General features: G+C 38.9%; 2 protein-coding genes across 5 annotated transcripts in view; both read left to right on the forward strand.

Annotated features, from left to right (window-relative positions):
• Positions 1 to 13,754, forward strand: part of GALNT18 (polypeptide N-acetylgalactosaminyltransferase 18) — a 212,047-nt gene extending 198,293 nt beyond the window's left edge. For 3 of the 4 annotated variants that reach the window (XM_072338534.1, XM_072338532.1, XM_072338533.1), the window contains exons 11-12: positions 11,059 to 11,223; positions 13,191 to 13,738. In XM_072338534.1, coding sequence (XP_072194635.1) covers positions 11,059 to 11,223; positions 13,191 to 13,337 — 312 coding nt within the window. In that variant the 3' untranslated portion in view covers positions 13,338 to 13,738. Of the gene's footprint in view, positions 1 to 11,058; positions 11,224 to 13,190 lie in introns of all 4 variants that reach the window. The other variant, XM_072338531.1, reaches the window with a different exon arrangement.
• An 8,817-nt stretch (positions 13,755 to 22,571) lies between these two features.
• On the forward strand, positions 22,572 to 24,808 carry LOC140252996 (uncharacterized). Its single transcript, XM_072338298.1, has one exon. It carries the CDS (start codon positions 22,681 to 22,683, stop codon positions 24,397 to 24,399), a length of 1,719 nt encoding a protein of 572 aa, XP_072194399.1. The 5' UTR covers positions 22,572 to 22,680; the 3' UTR covers positions 24,400 to 24,808.
• Positions 24,809 to 24,986: the final 178 nt, after the last annotated feature.

The raw sequence follows: 24,986 nt of genomic DNA on the forward strand, positions 1-24,986 counted from the left end.
GTCTCTGAATTTTCAATTCAGAAATAACAGTAATTTTCATTCAGGAAATCAATGGTCTTTTTTTTCCTTTTGCATTTTTTTATAAGTTGATTAAATAAAGTATACAGGAATACCTCTGTTATGCCATGCCTATCTGCTCAAATGGCTGTTCATACCAAGTGAAAAAGCTGATGAATGCATTTAAATCTTTCAGGTGTTATTACAATACTAACTTTTTTTGGCTGGGTACTGCATTGATTGAGAACACTGGAGCTTCATTGCTCTTTTTGAGCTGAAGATGCAGTGATTTGTTCAGCATGCATATTGCATTCTGCATATATATTTAGTGCTTTCAAACTCTGAAATTAGCCTTAAAATTTTGAGATTTCCATGACTCACTTGCTGATAGCATCAATTTTGGAAGGAAAAAATAGCATTGCAGCTTATCAACTCACAAGGTTTGTTAACATCACGTGAAGTCAAAATCTAGAGAAAACTTAAGAATTGACTATTATTGGGATTTATTTAAACATCAGATTTGTACTTTTGCTTGTCACTATGAACTCGGTCGTTTTAAGAATTAATGAAACAATCAGATCACTTTTTTCCTAGACTGACTTTTTAAATTCAATATCATATGTTACAGGAGTAATTGTAGTATTTGCATAACGTTGCACTGTGAGAGTTGGGAACTTCTTGAGCACTCAAGGCAGATTTAAGTATTGACTGTCAAGTGAGGTAATCTGCCCAATGTGTGATGTCCATGGTTGCTGTTCTGAAATACCTCATTTTCCACTTTCAGTGGGAGGCATACTGAATAATTATAGCTTAACCATTTCATGCAGAATGCCCATTTCTGGTTTCCAGATGTATTTCTAATAACCTGTATAGTTTGTTTTCAAACAAAGATAAATCTGCCCACTGCATTTTCCATTTGTAACTGCTGATTTGAAGAAACAGTGTAATCTGGGAAATCTGGAAGTTGATGACTGTGTTTGGCCAAGGCGGAAGGAAAGTTCCTATCAGGAAAAACATTCCATGGTCTCAGGTAACCAGGATATTTCTGACACCCATTTTTTAGCTAATTAAAGTGAGCAAATTACACATTAAGCAAATGAGTTCACTTTAAGCAATAAAACCCATAAAAGTGTTTAATCCTCAGTACAAAACAATAGCGACTATATAATTCAGTAGTGTATACAGTCATTGCGATGAAGCTTCCAAGCTACGAGTAAAGGATAAACTCTGTATAGTTTAGGTTCAGTGGACAATGAGTAAAAGCTGCAATTTCTAATCTGGATGGCCCAAGGAGTTTTGTCCATGCCAAACTGAAAGCGACCTGGCTAACATCTGTGAAACATTAATTAGGTCTTAAACACAGCTTTAGAGAATGAGAGAGATATGTTTACAACCAGGAAACAGTGTGGTAACTCATGTGCTATAGAGAATGTAAATTCAGTAGTAATTTTATTAAGTGAAACTCATTTAATATACATTTTTTTAGATGATGAAATCTGAACAAGTGTGAGTTCATTAACATTAAGTTGATTGTTGAGAGAAGAAAATGCCTAATGTAAATAAAGACTAGTACTCTTGTGAATAAGAAACATTTTATATTACAATTGAAGGTGAATGGAAATAATGTAAGAAATACCCACTGATTCATTTGCACAGACAAGCTCTGTACTTATGAAAAGATGCTTAGGAGAAAGATGTCAGAATTTGACCTTTGTTACCCGAAGATAGAACAACTGAGTGAAAAACCTACATTAATGTGCATTAAAAGGCTGTTTAGGAGCAGTTCTGCATGCATAAAATTTAATCATACAAAATGGCAGAGCTTACTCTTTGGCTTTGTAAAATAAAAGCTAGAAAGCTGGATCAGATATGAGAATGTGCTTTTCATTTCCTTTTGATGCAAAAACAGATAGGTCCACATGGACTCAGATTGTTTTTCTGCCCTGACATCAAAGCATTTTTCTTCCCTTCAATGACTACAAGCACAAAATTTCAATAAATCTCTACATTCAGACCGTAACAGTTCAGACTGTGCTCAGTGCTCTATTAGGGTCAGGTACATTAGTCTGATTCAGTATCTCAGATGAGATGTAGTTTCTCACCTCAGCTTTCCAATCATCTCCCAGGTTCTTTGAATGTTACAGGAATAAAATTCTAGTGTACCTGCTTTTAGGGCCAGTGCAATTTACTTACCAAGGAAAGAGCTTTGTTGACTTGAAGCAGAAACTGAGGTTTCATCTGGAATTTCCAGTGAGATATTAGTGTGATTTGTAACTCTCCAAGTTTCTTCTCTACTGTGAGTCTGATAAATACAAATCATGGACTGAGCTGTACTGGAATTTTGCAAACAAATTGCTCTCCTGTGGTTTTACTTATGAGGATGACAACGGTGGTGAGTTTTGTTTTTTAAAGGAGCAAGTAGACGGAAGAAAACAATGAATCAAAATGAGAAAGAATTTGTAGTTTTGTCCTCCAAATGCATACTAGGGAGGTATTTGGAGAAACAGTTTGTTAATTGAAAATATGGCATTTTATTCTAATCTGGTTTTGTTCTTGGGGAAAAGTTAAACATAAGGCGGCTTAGGAGTTAAACTTATATCCGCAAATGCTCTTTCATGTTTTTGCTATACATCATTCATAAGTTCCTTATAGTTGCTGGGATCAACATGGCATGTGCAGTACAGAGAAACCTACTCAGTGAAATAGATTTTCCTGTTCAGTTATCTCATTGTAAGTAGAGATTCACTGTAGCAGAAATCTTTCTGTTGCAGAGAAATCCAATACCTTTCAAAACGTGTGAGGTCAGCACCCCTTTACCAGAGAATGGTAAGGTTTCCAAAACCCACCAGAGGAACATGAAGACCCCACAGCCTGCAGTAACTTGTTATACTGGGTACTCGAGACATAGTTGTTGGTTCCAGGATTTATACTAGCCTTCTACTAGTTGCAGAAAGAAGAGAACGTGAGTACCAAATTGTCTCTTTAATAAGCTTCAGCACAGCTTGCCTGGGCCATGGAGCTGGGTATCTGGGAATTAGGAGGGTTGCTCCCCTCCTTCTTGTTGGGTTGGAAAGAGTACATGGTGCAGGACTGCAGTGCTGTGTCCCCCCAGTACCTCTTTTTGTTGTCATGGTCAAGGCCCAAGGTCCCCTGGGAAGGAGGGAAGGGTCTGGTCCTAGGGTGCACATGCAGTGACACATATTTGAGCTCTGGAGAGAATCAGCTATGCAAGATAGTACAAGTCACTCAACAGTGTACAGTATAATAGACAATTGTAATAATCTTAGTGTTTTTATTCATATGCAAACTAGGAAGCTGCTAAAAGAAGTGATTGTTGTTGTTTCAGAACAATCAAAAAGATGTTGTACAAAATTAATTTACTTAAAAGACTCCTGAAAGAACTGTCTTATTGTGTATAACCAGTGACTTTTAATTACGAGGGACTTGCGTGCCTAGTTTTCATATTAAGTCTAAACAGCAAGACAGGGATTTTTCTTTGTCTCTCTCCCGCAGATACCTTTATAGGATAATCTACTTCTGATAATAAAATAAAGGCTCCCAAGACAGGCAGAAAATGCAGCAGAAAATCTGAGACATAATCTGCTTTTTGTGGTGGAGGCAGCTTATCCTCATAGCCCAGTGATACTTAGCAGCCTGAAGCTTAGCATAGCTCTTCTAGCTACTCACTGGAGGTTTCTCTGTTGTACTTGAAGGTCATTCAAACAACTTGGTTTTTGAGTTGTTGGGTTTTCTTTGCTGACTCATCCACCTGGTAAGTGTTTACTCAGAAATACCGGGCCTCTTCTACTTGTCCTGTGTATTAATACCTGTAAGGTTTGAGTCTGTATATGAGACTTCACAGTGACTGAAGGCCTCAGAAGGAAATCCCTAATGAGTGAAAGCAGTGGGAGGTGCATTGCACTATTTGTGTACAACCAAGCAATGTGCTTTTGCATATCAGAGTATTTACTGTTTCATTTCTTGCCAAGGTTTACAGCTTGATTTAAGCAAGGGGCACGGTACAGAACTGGCATTCACAGGAGAACTGAAGAACTGAAGCTCACAAAGCAAACAGTAAGACTGCGTGCAGCTAGGACAGTTAAATGGGTATTAATGTCCTGCTTGATATGAAAGCATTTTTCTACCTTACCAACAGATTTGTTTGCTTGTTTCTAGTTAAGTTTCTTTAATGACTATTAAGCATTTGTGATAAGAAATCTTTATGTACAGCTGCTTCTGATGTCTGCCTCCCTTTTGTCACCTTCTGTCTTTCCTTTAAAAAATAAGTCATGAGCACTGCAAGTACGTTAAGCGATGAAAATGTAACAGGTTATACTTTTCATTCCTCTTACCTTGGGGAGAAGAGGAGCAGAGGGAAGGAGCAATGTCTGGGGCATGAGTGCAATATTTTGGTCTGACACATTTCAATTTTCCTTGCAGAACTTTGTGAACTTTGCAATTTATTCATGAACGCAGGCAAGATCAATGCTAGCTTTTTCAGGAGGTCAAGATATACAGACTTTTCGTTTAAATTCTAGATGCTGACTTCTTTCTCTCTGGTTATCATTCACTGCCACCACCCTGCAAACAATAGAGACACTACTTAAAGATACTTGGTGGGCAGGAAAAGTGCTATTTTTCAGATGTATTTTGCTTAGGCTGCAGGTATATATCTCCATTTAACCTTGGAAGGCTTAAAAATGTTTCAGGAAAGAAATCTTACTTTCAGTATACAGTTGGGTTGGATAAAATTTCGTGAGCTTCTGTGAGTCTCTACATAGAGACCAACAAAGTTGAAGTGATAGACTTTGTTGCCTGAAATACATCCTCTCCAGCTAAGAAATAGTGTTTTCATTTTCTGTAGCCTAGTTTATAAGAGGATTTGCTTTGATTTTGATGTTGTCTATTTAGTGCATCAGAAATTCTTTGTACAGTTTTTTTGTTTGTTTGTTTGTTTAACTTGGTTTAAAACCAGAAGCACTCTCACTTGCTCCAGGGTGAGTTACGAGGGTAACTTTATTTTGTTCCCAAGGAACTGAAAGCTGCAGTGTCCAAATAGTTGCTCTCACTCCTGTCCACCCAACAGCCATGCAAGAGACCCTCAACTGCTAAAGGAATTAAGCACAAACTTACAGTGAAATGTAAACGACACCTTGACCTCTTATAAAAAGAGAAAACTCAACTGTCAAGGGTGCATAAGGGGACAGTAAGTTTGTCTGCAGATGAGTATATGCTGATGGAGAAGAAAAGAGGCTAAGAAATAAGATTCTGTACGAGTCCAGAAAGAAAGCTTTGAAAAGTAAATAGAGAACTTCTGGGAGACTGAAAGGGAAAATTCAGATAGGACAAAGTCATGGGATGTTTTTTTTTGTTTCTGGTTGTTGTTGTTTTGTTGTTGTTGTTTGTTTTGTTTTTGTTTTTTGTTTGTTTTTTTCCTCTGGAAGAAGTTGTAGAGATCCTCTGCAGAAATAAGAGGAAAACAAAGAGAAGCTTCAAGGAGTAAATCAGGCAAATTTTTCCTTTATACAGGTCTTGTTAATTCAGTAGTTACCAGCATTAGGAAGACTATGGAAGTCAGTACTGAAAGGCAGTTCTATTCAGTTTAAAAAGTTGATCTGAAGAAAGAATTTTGGATGCTGTTTTAAATAAAATCAAAGTAGAATACCAGAGTAGGCAACAGCAGCATTAGGTATTCCACTGCACTATAGGTTCATGAATTTAAATTAAAAGGACAAAATCTGGCTGTTTTCTATTAGAATAATATGTTAACATTTTTTCTGGCTTTAAGCATCACACTGTATTATTTCAGGTCCATGAGCACATTGGCTTTATTGTAGTGAAATATTGCTTGGAGTTTGTAAGTTAATTCGTGTATGCACATGAAGAAGAGTACGTCAAGTAACCAGTATGCTGGTGGGCAAACTCAGTAAGATGCAAATCTAAAGGCTGAAGTGAAGTAGTGAGTAGTTCCCCTCCTATATGCTCTACTGTTTAAGTCTTGGTTGGTATTGTTGCTACCCTCGGTATACAGCTGTTTGTCTGCTCACCTGTAAGACAAGTTTCAGAGTGAACTGAACCTTGACTTGAATGAAACACGGTTGTAATTGTTTCAAAGCTGTACAGTGAGGCTGTAACCACTGAAAACCTACCTCAGAAAAATAACACGAATCTTCTACAGCTGGTCCGTGGCTAAGGGGTGTACATTTATGAATTATTTTGGTAATTCTCAGCCTGGGTTCTTATGTTTGTACTCCTTCAACGGTAGGATTTTTAGGGTAGCACAAAATGATGCAGTGATGCTGTTGATTGTGGCTACACGACAGTGCAGCCGCTCTCTCTCCAGTCACATAATGTGAAGTCTGTGTAGAACCGCAAAGGTCTGAGACCCAGAACAGATCTTATAAATTAGTGTGTAAGTACATCAGGGTATTTGTACATGCCTGTTTGACTAAAAAATGTGAAGGTCATTCTGTGTGCAAGATGGAGAATCAAGTAAACAGAACAAGGATGTTCATTTAAATGCCCTCAGTAATAAGGGTATAAGTATCTCAGGGTGTCTTCCAAAGCATAATTTTGCACAACAGTTTCATGTTTCTAATACCATGCCAGCTGTGTCTAAAAAGAGTAATTCTGCTCTGTGTGAAATTACTAGCTTGTAGAAATAGCAGCTGCTGATGGATGCTATTCTTCCTTGACTCACTGATATTTATAGCAGGGTTTCTGCAAAGAAGGCTCTTCCCACATGAATAATAAATAGAAAAACAGTTTATTTTGATCCTAGTGATATATTTGTGTTATTCATAATGAACTTGAATTCTGTGGAGAGCTTTCTTATTGGGGAATAACTGTTCTTTCATTGAGATGCATTTATTTAACAAGTACTGCTGGGAAGAAGAAAGTAAAAAACAATGTAAATATTTGAGCATCAATGGTACTAGATTACATAACGAAATCTGGATTTACTGGAATCCACCAGACTGCTCTTTAGGTGGAGTTATACTCCAGTGTGAAACTGCTGTGAGACTTCTGATCTAATGCGTTAATATGTTACTCCTAACAGTAAAAGACTTGATGGATTCAATTGAAAAAAAGTCAGAGCACAAGATGAAATAAAGAAGTGAGGAATTGTGCTTCTTATCCCTTTTAGTTATGCCAAAAGCAGGGTAACAAATACTGCTCATTATAAATGCACAGTCATGTTCAGTCCTCCAGAGCAATTTCATCTGGGAACATTGCCATAAGGATTACAAACGGCTTTCAGCCTGAAATTGGTGTGTATTGCTTTAAAATTCCTTTGGGAATTGGCAGTTTATCCTTCCGATAATTGTCTTGTGTTAAGTTGGACATCTTACTGTAACTTCTTGCTAAATTTCTTGCTACATGATAAACCATCTCCTATGAATAATTTACTGGAACTGGTAACCCAGTTCAGCTCTGAGGTCTTTATCAGCTCTGGGGGCTCTTCAAAATTTAATAGTAAATTGGGAGCCAAAAATCTCATTGCATTTAAAGTTGGTGGAATTTCAGTGTTAATTGCAATGGAAAGAACAATTTAACCTTTTAGGGCAAAATGCTCATGAACAGAAAGTCCACACCAAATCATTGTGAAGACAAAGCAATATATTTGTGTCCTAATAAGCAAAGCTCATTTACTTACTCTTGTACCCAAGCTATCTTTTTTTTTGTGTGTGTGTGTGTGCAGATTTTGTGGTGTTTGAAATATTTTTACTGTGCAAATAACTTGACTGAGGTAACTTGTGCCTTCATTGCTCTGATGGCAGATTTGGGATGTGTGAAATGTTAAGATTACAGCTGAAAGCAGAGTTTGTCAAGGAAGGGCTAAGTGGAACAGTATAGTTAAAGGAACTTTTGCTCTGAATACAATAATTAAGAAGCAGGGGAGACTGCATCTTCAGGCATGAACTCTCCTGTTCCTCTTCCATGCTGATTTGCTACATGAGTTTGCATCAAGAGGGGTGGAATCCTTAACTTCCCTAAAACAAGCAAGGATATGTTTGGTCCAGTGGTAAATGAAGGGTGGAGCTTCTCCTTTGTTCTGGAGCTGGCCTGAGTAGCAGAAGTGTATACAAATGGTTGTTTTCATTGCAGTATTGTAATGTGAATTTTCCTGATATTCAAGCTGATTTTTTTAGACTTAGAATACAAAATAGAAAAAATGTAATTTACAGCAAATTAGTTCACCTGAAATGGAGGTGAGAAAAATGGGATTCTGAATTTTCCCTAATAACTCATAGCTATTTTGAAGATGTCTTGAGCGTCTTATACTGTGCAGATGTTAGCTACCTCTCATTTGTGTTTTCATACTCCAGCTGTCTTTTTTGACAGGAAACGTTTGTATCAGATAACAAAAGTACTGTGACTAAACCTTTCTCTTGACCTTCTGAAGAACCTGAGAAACATTTCATTAGTCTTGTTAATATGGTACCAATTGCAGTTTGCTTGTCTTATTTGTCTTAATATGGGTACTCAGAGAGAGTAGCAGATGGTCTAAAAACAGGAACTGAAGCAATGACCCTAGAGTAGTGACCTTCTAGGAAAATACAGAAAGCTAAGCAATAACTGGTCCTTTAACTGGAAAATACAGTTTTCAAGTCATGAGGAAAATTGCAGGAAAGGCTCTGTCAGAAAAAGGAAAAAAGGAAAAAAAGAAAAAGGAAAAAAAAAAAAAAAGAGAGAGAGAGAGAAGAAAATAAAAGTTAAAAAACCAGCAGCAATGCAAACCACCGATACCAACTGTTACTGGCCGGATGAAAATTCGTTATGATCAGTTATGAAGCTGTTCTTAAAAAAAAAAAAAAAAAAGTAAAAAACAGGAAAGTAAAACAGAAAGATTCTGGCAGAGGTGTATGTCAAGCTTTGCAGGCAGCTGATGTACTTTTCTTCAGCACCAGGTATGTAGGCTTCTACTAATTTAATCCCTTACTTGCTGCAAACCTTTACACTAATAGCACCAAATCTTTGTTTTGAACAAATTCTTTTGCACTACGTTAATATGCTGCCAGCCTGGGCTTCCTGAGGATGTTTCTAAAAGGCTGCTGGATCTGTTGTGTGGACGGGGAACACAGGAAGGAAGTGATAGCCTCCAGAGCCAACCTGTCAGTGTGTGAACTGCACTCTTCCACCTTGAAAGCACCTGGGGGGACTGTGGTCAGAGCTGTGCAAGCGTGTAAGGCTCAGTCTGTGTTTTGGCCCTGACACCTGTCTAGTCACAAATCCTGTGAGCTTATAACTAATGCTAATGCTGAATCCTTGCAGTTTCACTTTTCTTGACCTACCTGACCTCCTGAAAATGGTGCTCCCTTCCCATTGCCTGGGAGAGATAGCAGCGCATCAGTGCTATTATGGAGAAAAATACAGATAGCAAAGTGCTGTGGGTTATAGCAGATTAATGTGATGTAAGGAGGAAGCTTATTTTATTATAGAGTAAGACAGTTGTGTTTTTTGTGTTATTGTTTTTTGTGGGGTTTTTTGATTTTTTTTTTCATTCATTTGCTCTGGTACCAATATCAGAACAAGGTTATTTCTGTGGAAATTCAGCAGCTCTGCAAGGAGAATGTGTGTGTGATTCTGGTGTGAAAATACATGGTTGTGTTTGACTGAGGTTTTCATTTCCTGATTAAAAGTGCAAAGACCCTTTGACTGAATGCTCTCTCCATCAGCAGCCAGTGTCTTAACTTCAGTGGAAATAAGCACATTTTTAGCTACCAAGTTTCCAGTCCCTTGAGCAAAGACTACTGAGTCATCTGCTGTTTTAGTGGAACAAAGCTCAAAGTCTGGGTCAAAATTTCAAAGTCACTCTAATTAGTACTGGAGCGAATGCTCAAAAATTACTTCTTGGAATTATCTCAACATCTCTGTCCTGTTGGGTTAGTTGATGATGATGTTGCAGTATCTTAGGAGCGGAATTGCTGGTAAGGTGTTTTTCTTGTGTCTTCTGAAGCATTTGAAACAAAAATGCTTCGTTGTCCATTTTGTACTTAAGACTGGCTGGCATCATTGGTAATATTTGTTAAAAGTATCTTCTTGAGTAAGTGCTGCAATGGAGATTCATCTTTATAATAAATTATTTAAATTACAAACTCCTTTTTATAGAGCTAAATAGAAAATAATAAAATGCAAGCATGGTTTTTTATGTAATATTTTTACCTGCAGGTCAGTTTAAAAGATGATCAATAGAAAGTCACACGTGTATACCTAACAAGTACATAGTGAGATGGTAATTCGGGACTCTCCTATTCTGGGGCTGAGGTAGAGGAACTGGGGGTTATTCATAGCTTTCAGAAAAGCTGTCTGGTGAGCTACACAGACCAGTATCTTATCATTCGCTATTGGATGAAGCAGAATTTGTACAAGACGTGTGTTATTGGATAAACATAGTAATGAAAATACTGTGCATAATGGGTTCTATTCTGGAAGAAGATGTGATATTATTGGATAAGATGCTATAATATCCAGTAATTATATTCATAGTAATATAATTATATCCATACTATTAGTAAGTAAAGCATTATCCTGAAATAGCTCAGTTAGAAGGAATAACCTGAAAGATGCCTGTCCCCACAGTATTTCAGAATACAAGATTTTACGCCTCTTTTTCTAAACTGGTCAACACTGATGAGTGGAGTGATGTTAGTGGGTTTGTTGAGCTTTCTGAAGGGTAAGTGGCAACCTGCTCATCGTGTCTGCTAAGCATAGTTACATTTGATTGTCCTATTTCTGTAAAATTTTGACAACAAATTGATTTAGGTAGCTCACCCAGCCAGCTACATCGTTTTGCTTCTGCCCTACAGGATCTGCCCTCAGACTAAACCAGACTGAATAGGAGACTAAAATCAGTCATTAACTATTACCAACAATGTTTGTTGGTTAAATGTTAATTTTAAAATGTCATGTTGCTTCCTGTATGAATGGAGACAATTTAAAAGCAACCATAGGGTCAGACTGCTGCTATTCAGCACGTTTCTATTTGCCATTTGTTTTTTGGTGAAAGTGCTTCTTCTTTTTAGAGGCCACAAATCATGTTTGTGTTTCCTCTTGCAGAATGTTTATTACACGAGCAATCAGCAGCTCCATGTGGGTGTTCTGAGTCCCACTATCGATGATGATGACAACAGATGTCTGGTGGATGTGAACAGCAGGCCCAGGCTCATTGAATGCAATTATGCCAAAGCCAAGAGAATGAAGCTTTACTGGCAGTTTACTCAGGTAATCCTTACTCAGCAAACATTACAGAAGGTTCAGAAAACTGTGTGTCTGTATGTGAGTCATCAGTTTACCAACAAATCAGAACTGTCCTTGATTGGGGTTTTTTCTTTGCACAGCATAGGGAAGCTATGTTTACATTTAATTTCTATCTCAATAGATTACATAACTTTTATTATGTTCTTAGAGGTGTCAGTGCATTACTTACTAATAAACCTCTATGGTGGTTACTGTTACCGAATGATCCCAATCTAAAAATAAGTGATTATGTGAAGTCAAATGCAAGCTAAACTATTTAAGAAGGAGAAAGTAAAGCTTTCAGATGTAATTTTTTTGAAGTAGTAACTCAGAAAAGAAGAGAATGGGATGCAGGTGAGAGTCCTGTGAGGACAAATTCTTGCAATTTTTTATTCTTTTCTTTTACTGTTGTTTGATATTTAAAAAAAAAAAAAAAAAAAAAAAAAAGTGCGTAAAAGCTGAGAAGTGTTTTTACAGTGATGGGAATGCTGAGACACTGAGTCCAGGCTTGACTTGCTAAGAGGATGTGGCAGGGTGACTCAAAAGCACATCAGCATTTCCACAGAAAGAAACAGGTTATCCTGAGGACAAGACAGGTTCCAGTGGCTAGAAGCTAAAGATAGTCAAATTTGATCTTTCAAAAGAAGGTGAGACTTTTGAAAGGGAAGAACTAAGATAGTTAGCACATAAGGTACTGTTGTATCTGTTTGTTTGGACAAATGAAATTACAATATTTTCTTAAAACAAATACTAGATTCAGCTCCTGGAGAAAATTCAGTAGCTAAATAGTTAGTTTGAATAGTCACAGCTTCTGATCTCTAGTTTTGACTGTACGCATCTGGTTGAGCACTCCATTTCTGTGAAATATGGCACAGCTAATTTTTCTCACCAAAACCTGTTAATGATATGTAATCACTTAGGCTGAGGCTCAACATCACGAAAATTTTATCTTTGCATTTAATTTCTTCTAAAACATCCATGCGCTCGCCCACTACATTTTTTTATTTTTTTATTTTTTTTTTCATTTTTTTTTTCATTTTTTTATTTTTTTTAAATCACAACTATACAATTTTGCCCACTGTATGAATAAGCAATTTTAATATATAGCCGCTCTTTCTATACTTCAGCTGTACTAACGTGGTTGTACTGAATGACCCACCTTTCATTCTTTGATTTGCAGATTAATCCAGTAATTCTCTATTCTGTGTGTCCAAGATCCTCTAGAGACAAACACAGCCTTTCAGACTACTGCACAAATTATTCTGCTGTTTTTCTTGGATGAAAGTTACCATTATTAGATAGGACAGAGTATGAAAGCACCAATAAAGAAATTAACCCTAAGGACTAAAAGGAACAAAAAAAAAAAGTAGAAAAAGGATTTATTTATTTATTATGTCTGCTGGTAACTGTGTGATAACCTCAATCACTTAAGATTATTTTCACTTTGAGTAGCAGCTAGTGAGGGGCTTTTAGCTTGGCAGTATCACACTGATGAATGAAGAGAAGGTATTGAGGACTCATTACAAAGGATTGTAAGAGACCATTCATTTCACTAATCACCACTGGCCAAAACATTGTTTGTTTGTTTTTTTAAATGTTTCAGTGGTGCATCATAGCCATAAGGCAAGGCAAGAAAAACAAAGAGGAAAACTTTTGGACTATGGTTAAGGAGCACAGCCAGAAATGCAGCTTGATTCTAGAAGTTCCATTTGCTGAAATGTTAAGCAAGCAATTGTAACCATTCTGAACTGCCTCAGAGACTAAACCAGCCTGTGACAAGAGGAACCTTCATTATAGACTCAACTTAGTGCCTGTCTTGCCCCCAGTTTTCCACAGTAGCAGTAGACTTCTGGAGATGGACACTGGAATGCTAATTCATATTGTCATGCAGTAGCAATGCTACATCATCATAGCGTTTAACCCAAACTTTGTTTTTCCCTCCACCTTTATAGGGAGGTCCAATCCAGAACCGAAAATCCAAGCGTTGCCTGGAACTGCAGGAAAACAATGAAAATGAATTTGGATTTCAACTCGTCCTACAGAAATGCACTGGACAACGCTGGTCTATAACAAACGTCTTGAAAAGCTTGTCGTCATAGCAGACTGCATTTTTCTACCCTTTCCTTTTGCTACTGTGTAGCAAACACTGAATTGTTGCCTGCTGTACTGTGTTTATTTCTTCCCTGTTCCTTCTCTCCTTTCTGTCCCTTTGATTTTATTCTGTGAGTGTGTGGAAATTGGGTTTGTGAGCCAAAAATAGACATTTTATTTTACAATTACGTTTTCATTGCATTTATAGAGGTGCTGAATGATAGGTGATGGGTAGGCTATCCTAAAATATTTTACATCTGTAAATAGAAAACAAATGGAGAATATTTATAACTCGAGCTTTTATTGAATAAAAAAACCCAAATACAATTTATTACTGTCTAGCTGTCTCCAGGATAATCAGCTTAGGTATTAAGTGGTGCCTTCACTGTTCTCATTAACTAAAGCCTCATCCTGACAAGCAGGTGCCGAGTATCAGTGTTTTCCAGTCTTCTTGTTAAAACCCTAACTTAGCCAAAATTCAAAGGAGTAAGTGGTGGCCAGCACTACACAACTCTGCATATGTCATGCCCAGGGATTCAGAGGCAATGCCAGTTCCACGGCCATTAACAATATAACTCCCTCACCATCGCTTCCCCAGACAGGAGAAACTCAAAGCACCATAGAAGGCAGTCACAAAGAGTGGGTCACATTTTCTTTTCCATGATCCAAATACAAAACACACAAAAGGTACTCTGGTTCTTCAACCAGCTGGACTTAGGTGCAATTCTGTGGATTCCACAGCTTCAGCACTGACCTGCCTTCAACCATAAAAGGGAACAGAGCCTGGGCTATGAAAAATTTCAGTTGGGGAAAGTTCTTCCCTGGGGGTACATGTATCTTGAAGATTTCATCACACAGTAAATAATGCTGATTGCCAAATGCAGATATATGCTAATAGATAGTTATGCTATTAACATTTACTTTTAGCACCATTTAAGTTTTCTTAAAACAAAAGGACCAACTAAACCAATGCTCAACATATACAGCCTAGTATCAGATATTGTCTTTAAGTCTGCTCATGCAACTAACTAAACTGTCAATGCTTCAGACTCACCAGGCTAGCACTCAAGGCAGAAACTGACTTTGGGTGGTCTGAAAAAGTTGAATAATGCTGCTCCCCAGCAGAGTGCTCCTGCTGCCTCTGATAAACAAGGAATAATACCATTATTTCCAGTGTCTTGAGTTGAAGACCTTAGACACACCAGGAAGCTACTTCTGTGAGCTGCAGTCCCATGTGGGGGCTGCCTAGGCAGCTCACCCAGCAGCAGCAGCAGCTGCTGGAGCGGATCCAGAGGATGGCCATGGGGACGATCCGAGGGCTGGAGCACCTCTTGTGAAGAGGCTGAACAGTGGGCTCGTTTAGTTTAGCTCGGAGAAGGCTCTGGGGAGACCTCAGTGTGGCCTTCCAGTACTTCAAGGGAGCTTACAGCTGCTGCTGCTGGCCCATTCTCTTGTTCCCACAAGTCCCACATTCTCACAGTTCCCACAAAAACAGGCAACCACACACACACATACACACACACACACACACACACACACACACACACACACGTGGTTCATGACAAATCTTTCTGAAGCAAGCAGAGCAAAGCCTGAAGAGCAATCCCTGTCCTGGTATCAACAATTCATCCATCACAGTCAAAAAGAAAGCAGTATTAAGGAAGCTTTTTAAAATCAGCTGTTACACTTCAGTCTAAACTTCTCCTAAGTCTTCCATTACCATTCCCAGTTTTCACACTAGTAACATTTTCAGTACAGAAATATTTACCTTTTGACAGAATCTAGGTCAACAATAAGATTCCAAAAGAGGTTTCAATGCACTGTTGTGTTGCTGTGTCTCAGCTAAGACTGGGATGACAAGCTAAACTACAATACTAGGATTACTGACCTCTGTATATAAAAATCTGTCTTTTTAATCTGTTGTTTGTTACCTTAAGTAACAAGCATAACCTCTTTTGTAGGAGGTGTTTTGGTTTGTTTGTTTGTTTTTGTTAAATTGGGGGTTGCAGACAGGCTTTACATTTAGGATCAGCTAATGGTCTTGTTCTTAATGAGCAGTTATTGTCATGTTGCATGTTAATTATAAATATTCAACATGCTGCTATATATATTTATGTTAGCTTCAGAGAAGAAAATGCAGAGCCAACAATGCAAAAGCAGTTACAGTCAATTAAGACCAATTTTGTACCTGTGCTCCAACCAACTTACGGGCCCCTCAGGCTGGTTTGGGTACAAACTCACACTAAAAGAACAACAATACCTGGAGTGTTAGGGTACCACAGCTGGAAAGATGAAGCAACTTAGGTTTCACCCTGTGGGGAAAACAGGATGTTTTTCACAAAGAGGTATTGGTTGTACATGTGAACCAATCCTCTTGCAGGGCCATGATTGCAGAGGGCTCAGCACCCGGCATATGCAAGCTTTTTAATCATTCTCAAGTTTAGCTACTGACCAACTTGACAATTATCTCCTGAAGACCAGATCAACGAGGAGGAATCTGCATGATCAAACAGAGGACAAGCAAAGGATTCTTACAGCATAGCATAACATAAACTTATCCTCATTTCATCAAAGATGTCAAGAATTAAGCGCGTGGGGATGCAGCCATATGGTCTCAGAAGATATTTTCTTTTACACATCTCTTCTTTTGGAAGAGAAAAAACCAGCACTGTCAAACAACTGTAAGTGAAGAACAGAGCTATCTTTTGCTCTACCTGGCACTAACTTACAGATAAAGGGAACTACTGAGAGCTCAAGGTCACACATCAAGATAATGCAACACAGGTTTTGCTTGCTTTTATTTGAAATTTATACAGATAAATATCGCATGTGTGTACACACACTGCCAAACATGCATCTGTATATCTATTAAAAACCAACACATTAATGTGTGCACATTCACAAACAGACCCTTTACCAGAAAAAAAAAAAAGAACCCCCTGAAGCAACTCTCATCCAACCAGCCATTGGGACGTATCAAGACATTGAGCTGAAAGGCTTAGAATGCTTATCTCGATGCTACCCAGAGTGCCTTCAACACTACTGCTTTAAATGTAGACATACACAAAAAAAAACCCCCAAAAAACAGAAAATAGCTTCTCATGTTTAAACTTTTGTTCAAATAACAAGTGAATGTTTTCCACAGGGCTAATTTAGAATAACTTCTCAAAACAAATACAAAATTTAATTAATTTAAATGCTTTAGCACAGGAGACTATCATTAATTGCTCCTGAATAACTGTATTCTCTACTGTAGTGTTTCTTAATTTTGTTTTTTCCGCTACACAACCCACTTTTATCATGAAAATGCTTAAGGAGTGCTGAACAATGCTCAGCAGTGCTACTCACAGCTGCATTCTGAAACATCAATGCAAAGTATTTTGGCTTATTGACTAAATACAGCTTTGCATTGTCTGTTCCAAGTAACTACTTCATCTCAATTTATTCTCATCGTGTAGTCTCAGAAGAGGATCTTTATCACAAAGCATCTGAAAACATCTTGTAACACCACTGACACGTATTTTCCACCATAGTGTACTACTTCCAGTGAAGTACCTTCAAGTGAAGTGCATAGCAACTAAGACAGATTTCTCCAATTGAGAACAAAACACTTCTCAGCATATGAAAACAAAATATTTATAATACTTGCAGAAGGACGAGGTAAGTGGACTTTCTGTTCAACTTTTAAAGGAAACAATGATTCTAAGAAAACCAGACCACAGTTTAGGAGGTGACTTTGGTCAGACCTGAAGGAAGAACTAGGAGCTGAAGTCCATCCTTCAAACTCTACTAACATCCTTGGTTCAAGGTGTTCAAGCTGGAGGTCCTGATTTTCTATACGTAACAGTACACCAAGTTTTTAAGAATACTCAAACTTCCTTACCACCAGAAATTTCCCTACCATCATCTCTTGTGAAATCTAATCCAGGGTGCCCCATTAGTCCAAGTCCATGGCTACCCAGTAGTCTCTTCCTCCTACCTTTAATCACGTAAGAGAAGTCAGACTGTTCAGCTAAATCTAAGGGGTCTTTGTGCCACAGCCTTTTGGGACATAAAAATGCATCCCTTTGGTTAAAGGCAGCAACTTGTTTAAATCCCCAGCTAAGTACAACTGCTCCCCAGTATTCAAACACTGAACAGAATATAGCAGTTTGTCACCTCTCAGCCAGGCAGAGAGCAAAGAGAAAGCTTTTTTTTTTTTTTAATTTTTTTTTCTCTATATTCTCCTAAACATTGTTCAGCTGTCGAGTAAGACCTTACCACTCAAGCTCCACATTCTCTGGAAATGCTTACACTTGAAGAGGAGAAACTAAAAATAGTCCCAAACGTGTCTCCTGATCATCCTGAATAACAGATAACAAACCATAAATTTAAAGCTCCTGCTGCTTCTGCCCATCTGAAAATGACTGTGCACATTCTTTCTCAAATCCAGATCCAAACATTTCCATGAAAATAGTGAAACTATGCAAACTACCGTGCCACTGCCTGCTATTAACAGCCATGAATCCTCATTTCATGTAAATTAGGGTATATATGTTAATTTTCAAGAACGTCATCACTTTCTCACTACAAGATATGGTTTAGTGGTTTGTTGTAGCTATGGTAATGGGAGGATGGTTGGACTAGATGATCTTGTAGGTCCTTTCCAACATTGTGATTCTATGATACAAGGAGTCAGACTGGATCCCCAAAATACCCTGAAATCAAAACTGATGCCCAGCTCCACAAATAACATTTTTAAATGTTTGTTGTAGTGTTCAGAACTCACACATGCACTGTGAACCTATATAAAAGGCCTTACCAAACTGGATGCTGAAAATACCTTTTTAAACAGTTGAAAAGTACAAACCAAATACTGCAATAGAAGAATTAATTTTTTCCAGTGCACAGCAACTTGCCAAAAGCGATCTTAAGCTGAGAGTTTTTATGCTGAACATACATAGTCAGATTCAGGAGTCATTTGGAGCTTAAGAGTTCAAGAAAGATCACCATCATGCTAGCAAAATGAATTCAATTTTCTCAGCATCACACTGTGCTCGTATGCTTTGCTATAGAGCATATTTTACCTGGATAGAGATCACACAAGGAAAAAAAAAAAAAAAGCACTCTGCAAAAACAGCATCAGTATCCATTTCAAATTCTAAGCAGGTATCTCTTTCCTAATCAGTCTGTCTTTCCTATTCTAAAAAGGATGAGTCCAAACTTAAATCAAATTACTTTCAATTCAAAGCACTGGCTATATATTAGTTATCTAACCTTTCTGCCTACTACTCAATGCAATCAATGTATGACACCTCTGTGTCTCCCGGGTAGATGATGCCTAGGGAAGCAGAGTCATCTTAGTGTTTTCATTTTCATTTTTTACTTAGTATTCGACGGAGTTGAAGGAAAGGGTTCTCAGCTTTCAGATTTGATTGCACAGAGACAGAAAAATATTTGAGATGATACTTCAGGCTTAAAATAGTTCATATTTAAACCACTGTATGGTTCCATAGCATGTCTTTGCCCATTTGGTCTCACAATCAATACTTGCTGAAAGAACAGCAATTTAATTAATTCTGTTTCTTATAAATGATGCTTACAGGTATTAAATACTTAAATGAAGTTTTCTGAGAGAGATTAAATCATATGCATCTAAAAATATCTGAGAAGAACAGTGTGTACCATGTAAACGCTCACAGCAGCCAGGGTTTACAGATTTGGGTTGCTCCATGGTATGATTCCAACATACTATTGAACACAACTACCACTTCTTCCCTAAGCACTTACACACAGCACATTTTTCTCTCCAGTTTTGTCTGTTGATCCTTCTTGATCTAAACAGGAGCTTGTTCATCTTACTTGTGTCATGCATCTCATACTGAATGGACATAAGGTTGTGCTTAATGGTAGTTTTTATTCAAAAATTTGAAGAGCCACATAATTAAATTTTGCTCAAAATTACAGAATTTACTGATAAAGCCAAACCTGTCAGATCAGGATGCATTTTGTTGTTTTTTTTTTTTTCCCCTTCCAACTGCATCCAACAAGTCATCATGTACGTGAGCAAATGTTTTAGGCTATCTAGCTTCTTTGGTAATTTCCTTATGTGTTTTAAATATCTGGCCAAGGCTTTTCTCTGTTTCATCAAAAGGATGTTGTTTGCATGGGATGAATAAGAAGGTCTGCTTGCAGTCCAGAGATCACTTCTGCCATCTAAAACATTAAAGGAACTGGGCTTCATGAGTGCTAATTTGTGAAAAATTTGCATTTCATTTCTAAATCAGTTCAAGATCTCTCTTTAGTTCTTTGATCTGACAGAAAAGTTTGAGTAATTTACACCTTATAGTGAAAGATGGACTACAGTGTAAGATGTTTTATTACCTTTGTAATTAGTAATGTGATAGTCACATCTTTGAAATGGTCTAAAGCTTTCACTACTTGAAAGCAACAGAATATAAGAGCAAACAAGTATAATTTCCTCTGCTATCACACTACACAACTATTGCTCCATGGAGCTTGTAGCTGAAGGAGCAAAGCACTACGGTAAATGTTGGTATCTTAAAACTTGCCCTAACCAAGGCAAAGTTATCCAGTTTGAATGGAAATGCTGAAAAATACAGAAAAGAAGGAGAAAGAAAACAGAAAAGGCTAAGCAGTCAGATTATGCTTTCCTAAGGCTAGCTTATTTCCTGATGGAAAAGAAGGCATAAATCCATGTATGGTGAGAGGTACATGCTGATATTCATTTAGCAGTTGAAACTGCCACTTAAGCATTTTCCTTCCTTCCTTTAATCAAGTGCTGAATATCAGATGCTAAAGCTAGAAAGCCACCACATACCAGATGCTGTCTCTAACTGCTTTTCCACATTGTGCCTTATAGGCTCAACTCTAAAATAGCACCAGTATTACCCTTGCTTTTAAAGCCTTAGCAGATATCCCTCAGGCGTATGAGCCAGCAGTTGCCTGTGAAAAAACAATAGTATTCTTCAGGGGTTTATACAGCACCTTTCCTACCTCTCCGGGTTCTTTACTGTTACAGGGATAGCTGTAACAAAGAGTGGAAAACCATAAAAGGAAACAACCAAATTAAACAGAAAATAAAAATAAAAATATACCAACAAAAAACACAAAAAACCCTAAAAAATATCAAATCAGAGGAAGTGATCCTGCCCCTCCAAACTAAAGGAGGGGAGATTTAAGATTGGATATAAGGAAAGAACTTTTTAGCTTTTATTTGTGGAAAGGGTTGTGAGGAACTGGCACAGATGCCCCAATAAGTCGTGGATGTCCCTTCCTTGGAGATGCTCACAGTCAGGCTGGATAGGGCCCTGGACACCCAATACAGCTGTGGGTGTGCCTGTTGAGGGGATTTGGACCTGACAGCCCTTAAGGGTCCCTTCAGATTCGAATGATTCAGTGATAAGCTATAGTCCAAATCAAACCTTGAAGCCAAAGAAGCAAACTCAAGATTGTAGTAAACTGCAGACAAATATGTAAGTGCAAACAATTTCACAACTGGAATTTATAGAACTTGAGGGACTAATTATCCATGTAGGTAATACAGACATTGATACGAGTTTTCTCATCACGTTCATGAAGTACACATTAGGGCAGGCAACAATTTCTACTTTATTCTTCTCAAATTTCTGGACAGGCTTTCAAGAATAGTATCACAACTACGAACACAAAACCAAATAAGTACAAGTAAATCTAAACTTCCTAAAATGCTATTTGAAAATAAAAATCCTTATGTGTATGTTAATTTTATGTGCATACTTACTGCTACTTTATTTAATGGGTTTATTATTTCCAAGGCAGTCACAGGTTTTTTTATGAAGACTGATTTGCAATGTAGAAAACAGTTTTCATAACTAGTTGTCACAATTTTTAGAGTTCTTAAATTACCCACAATCCTACTTGTACAAAGCACCCTAAGGTACTGTTGTATTAGGCATCAGCGAGATCTCGTGCTGTAACGCGATAGGTCTTCCCATGCTCAGTAATGCATATGTATTAGATGAAATAGGAGCCCTATATAAGGGACTCATGAGGTTAATTAAACGCCATTTTACCACCCACCACATTGGTGTAAGCAGTGCGTAACTTGGCCACGGGGCCGTCGGAAGCACATTACAAAGGACGTGATTCCTTAAGGTTACTTGATTAAGGTAACATTTGGTGCCCTCTCTGAGGCAAAACAGTCAGTGTTCAGGTGCTTGAAGCCAGGGCTGTAGCAATAGCCTTACGATTGTGGCCAGAAATTCCGTGTAATGTGGTCACTGATTCAGCCTTTGTGGCAAAATTGTTGCTTTGCATGGGCAATGAGGGTGTGCCTAGCACTGAAATCGCTTTCCTGCTGGAAGAGGCTCTGGCCTCCCGATCTGCATCTGTGGCTATTCTTCATGTCCGCAGTCATTCGGAGGTACCGGGGTTTTTTACAACTGGAAATGCAGTGGCTGACCGGGTAGCAGGTGGACAGGTGTTCACCCTTCAGAAAGCACGTGATTTACATTCTACCCTGCACATTGGAGCACGAGCCTTGTCACGAACGTGCTCCATTCCTTTGTCTGCAGCTCGAGATGTGGTTCAAACTTGCCCGCATTGTAATTCAGCATCTGTGTTAGGGGCGGGAGTTAACCCTCGGGGGCTTTCTCCTCTAGACGTTTGGCAGACTGACTTTACTGTAGAACAACGTATGGCTCCAAAGCAATGGTTGGCGGTCACGATCGACACGTCATCAACAATCATCATAGCCACACAACATGCACGTGCTAACTCTCCTGCAGCTCAGCAACACTGGGCCACTGCCATTGCGGTCCTTGGTTTGCCGCAGCATATCAAGACTGATAATGGCTCGTGCTTCATCTCACGATCCACCCAGGAATGGCTCGAGCGTTGGGGAATATCACATTCGACAGGAATCCCTGGGAATTCCCAGGGGCAAGCAATTGTCGAAAGGGCCAACCGTGTCTTGAAAGATAAGATACGTGTCCTTGGGGAGGGGGATGGTCACAGAGGCCGGATCCCAATTGCCCAGCAGGCAGAAGTATTGGCACGAGCACTTTATGCAGTCAACCATTTTGAGCGAGGAGATAATAAACGTACCCCGATGCAAAAGCATTGGCAACCAAGAATCATCGAGGAGGGGCCACCGGTAAAGATAAAAAAGGATGATGGTTCCTGGGAATCAGGGTGGTCTGTGTTAGTATGGGGCAGAGGTTATGCTGCAGTAAAAGACAGAGAATCGGGAAGAGTTTTATGGGTCCCGTCAAGAAAGATAAAGCCTGATACGGCAATCGCCAATAAGGGTGATCTAGGAGAAACAGAGAACTAATCGAAAGCTGAGTACTTTCCTTTCAGGCATGGTTGATGGGAACCCGCCAGCCGCAACCGCGAAGTGACTCTTCAGGAAAGAAGAAAGGAACAGATAAAGAACCACTGCTTGTACCTACGAGAAGGACATTTGTTGTATCGCTTGTTGTGTGTTTTTATGTATTTGTGTTTGTTACAGGGGGAGAGGGTGCTCATCTCATGTCACAACCAGAAAATATTTGGGTCACATGGTCTAATCGAACTGGGCAGAAAGATTTCTGCCTGAGTTTACAGTCAGTCTCATCACCGTTTAGTACATGCCTTATTGGTGTACCCAGGTGGGACCCAGAGGAGTTTAACGGATATGTGCGAAAGAACAAATGCGAGAAAGATGCAGTGAGCACAGTTTTCTTTATGAAGGCGTTTGAGTCTAACTTCACTCATTGGGCCAGAATGTCTGCATGCCTTATTAGATCTTTGAATACCTCCCTACCATGGGATCCACCAGAGTTGCAGCTGCTTGGATCCCAATCAGTCGGTAATGTAACATGGAATAAGAAAACTCAGAAGTGGGAACGTCCAGTTAGATGTCTATATTTTTCGGGTTTTAAGACACCGGGTCAATTGTCTAATCATAAGGTATGGCAGGGCCTGCTTGGGAATAGGACACCATTACAGAGAAGAATTGGATCCGAAACTTTCACTTTAGTTAACCCCATTCGATATGACACATATAGGTTGTCAGGGGCATATTGTGGTTTTTCTGCTGAAAGGGTGGAGGGATTCTCTCGTCCTTGTTCCGGGGATGGCTCCGAGAATGCATTTGCAGACCATTGCATAAAGGAGGGTGGGAATTGGCTCTCTTACAATCAGAAGCATGTGGTACGTCATCCTAACGGGTCCAACTATAATATCTCATGCTATTGGGGTCCTGACAATCTAGCATGCTCTGGTTGTTGTGCTCGGAAGGAACCTTTGACTGGGGAAGGATTATGGAGCAATGGTACAGCCAAAGCTCTTCCTAAGGGTATATTCTTGATATGTGGGGATAGAGCTTGGCAAGGGATACCAAAGAATCCAGTTGGGGGTCCGTGTTATTTGGGAAAATTGACACTGTTGGCTCCCAATCATTCTGCGGTGATTAATGTTATGAAAAGCATGGTTCGAGTGCAACGCCAGAAACGATCAATAAAAAATCTGGATCGGGATTGTGGGGATGAGGTTCAGTTGTGGGGTCCCACAGCCAGAATCTTTGCGTCAATCTTAGCCCCAGGAGTAGCTGCAGCCCAGGCGCTGAGAGAAATTGAGAGATTGGCTTGTTGGTCTGCGAAAGAAGCTAATGTCACCACAATGGTCTTGTCGGAACTCCTGATGGACATTAATAACATCAGACATGCTGTTCTCCAGAACAGAGCTGCGATAGACTTTCTGCTACTGGCCCAAGGGCACGGATGCAAGGACTTTGAAGGGATGTGCTGCTTCAATCTGAGCGACCACAGTGATTCAATTCATAAGAAGTTGGAGTGGATGCAAGAGCATACCAAGAAAATTGCAATTGATGATGCATTCGGCAGCTGGCTGGATGGACTATTTGGTAATATTGGCCCATGGCTTAAACAGTTTCTTAAAGTATTAATTATAGGGATTTTAGTTTTCTTAGCTTTAATGATTTGCCTACCTTGTGTGTTTCAATGTATCCAGGGTTGTTTACAGCGTATGATAGAAAGAATATTTAATGACAAAATGGAGTGCCAACGGATATATGATAAGCTTTAAGAAGAAGAAGGAACTGTATAAACCCAAGATGCCTTGGATATAATAATTAGAAAACCACTAATATTATTAGACATTGCACTACCTACCTCTGCATGAATTGTAGCTTGTCTACCTCACTTTTTAGATAACTTATATATTTTAGATTTATATGGAGACTAACATTTTTATATATTAGGTTTAGGACTAGCGTTCGCGTTGTAACGGGACATGACTTTATTGAGCATGGGGAGGGGGAAATGTTGTATTAGGCATCAGCGAGATCTCGTGCTGTAACGCGATAGGTCTTCCCATGCTCAGTAATGCATATGTATTAGATGAAATAGGAGCCCTATATAAGGGACTCACGAGGTTAATTAAACGCCATTTTACCACCCACCACATTGGTGTAAGCAGTGCGTAACTTGGCCACGGGGCCGTCGGAAGCACATTACAAAGGACGTGATTCCTTAAGGTTACTTGATTAAGGTAACAGGTACTTGGTGCCATCTGCTACCCATTGCTCTTGTGTAGAACATACACATTTAATCGGTAACTTTCATTGCTTTTCCAACAATGCACTTCTGATCTGCATATAAAATACAGCCCAA

This window comes from Excalfactoria chinensis, chromosome 5, assembly GCF_039878825.1.
Source record: "Excalfactoria chinensis isolate bCotChi1 chromosome 5, bCotChi1.hap2, whole genome shotgun sequence".
Classification (NCBI taxonomy): Eukaryota; Metazoa; Chordata; class Aves; order Galliformes; family Phasianidae; genus Excalfactoria; species Excalfactoria chinensis.

What these genes read in the sequence shown, in the direction of transcription:
- LOC140252996 (XM_072338298.1), top strand. Translation starts at nt 22,681, where the DNA reads ATGGGAACCCGCCAGCCGCAACCGCGAAGTGACTCTTCAGGAAAGAAG.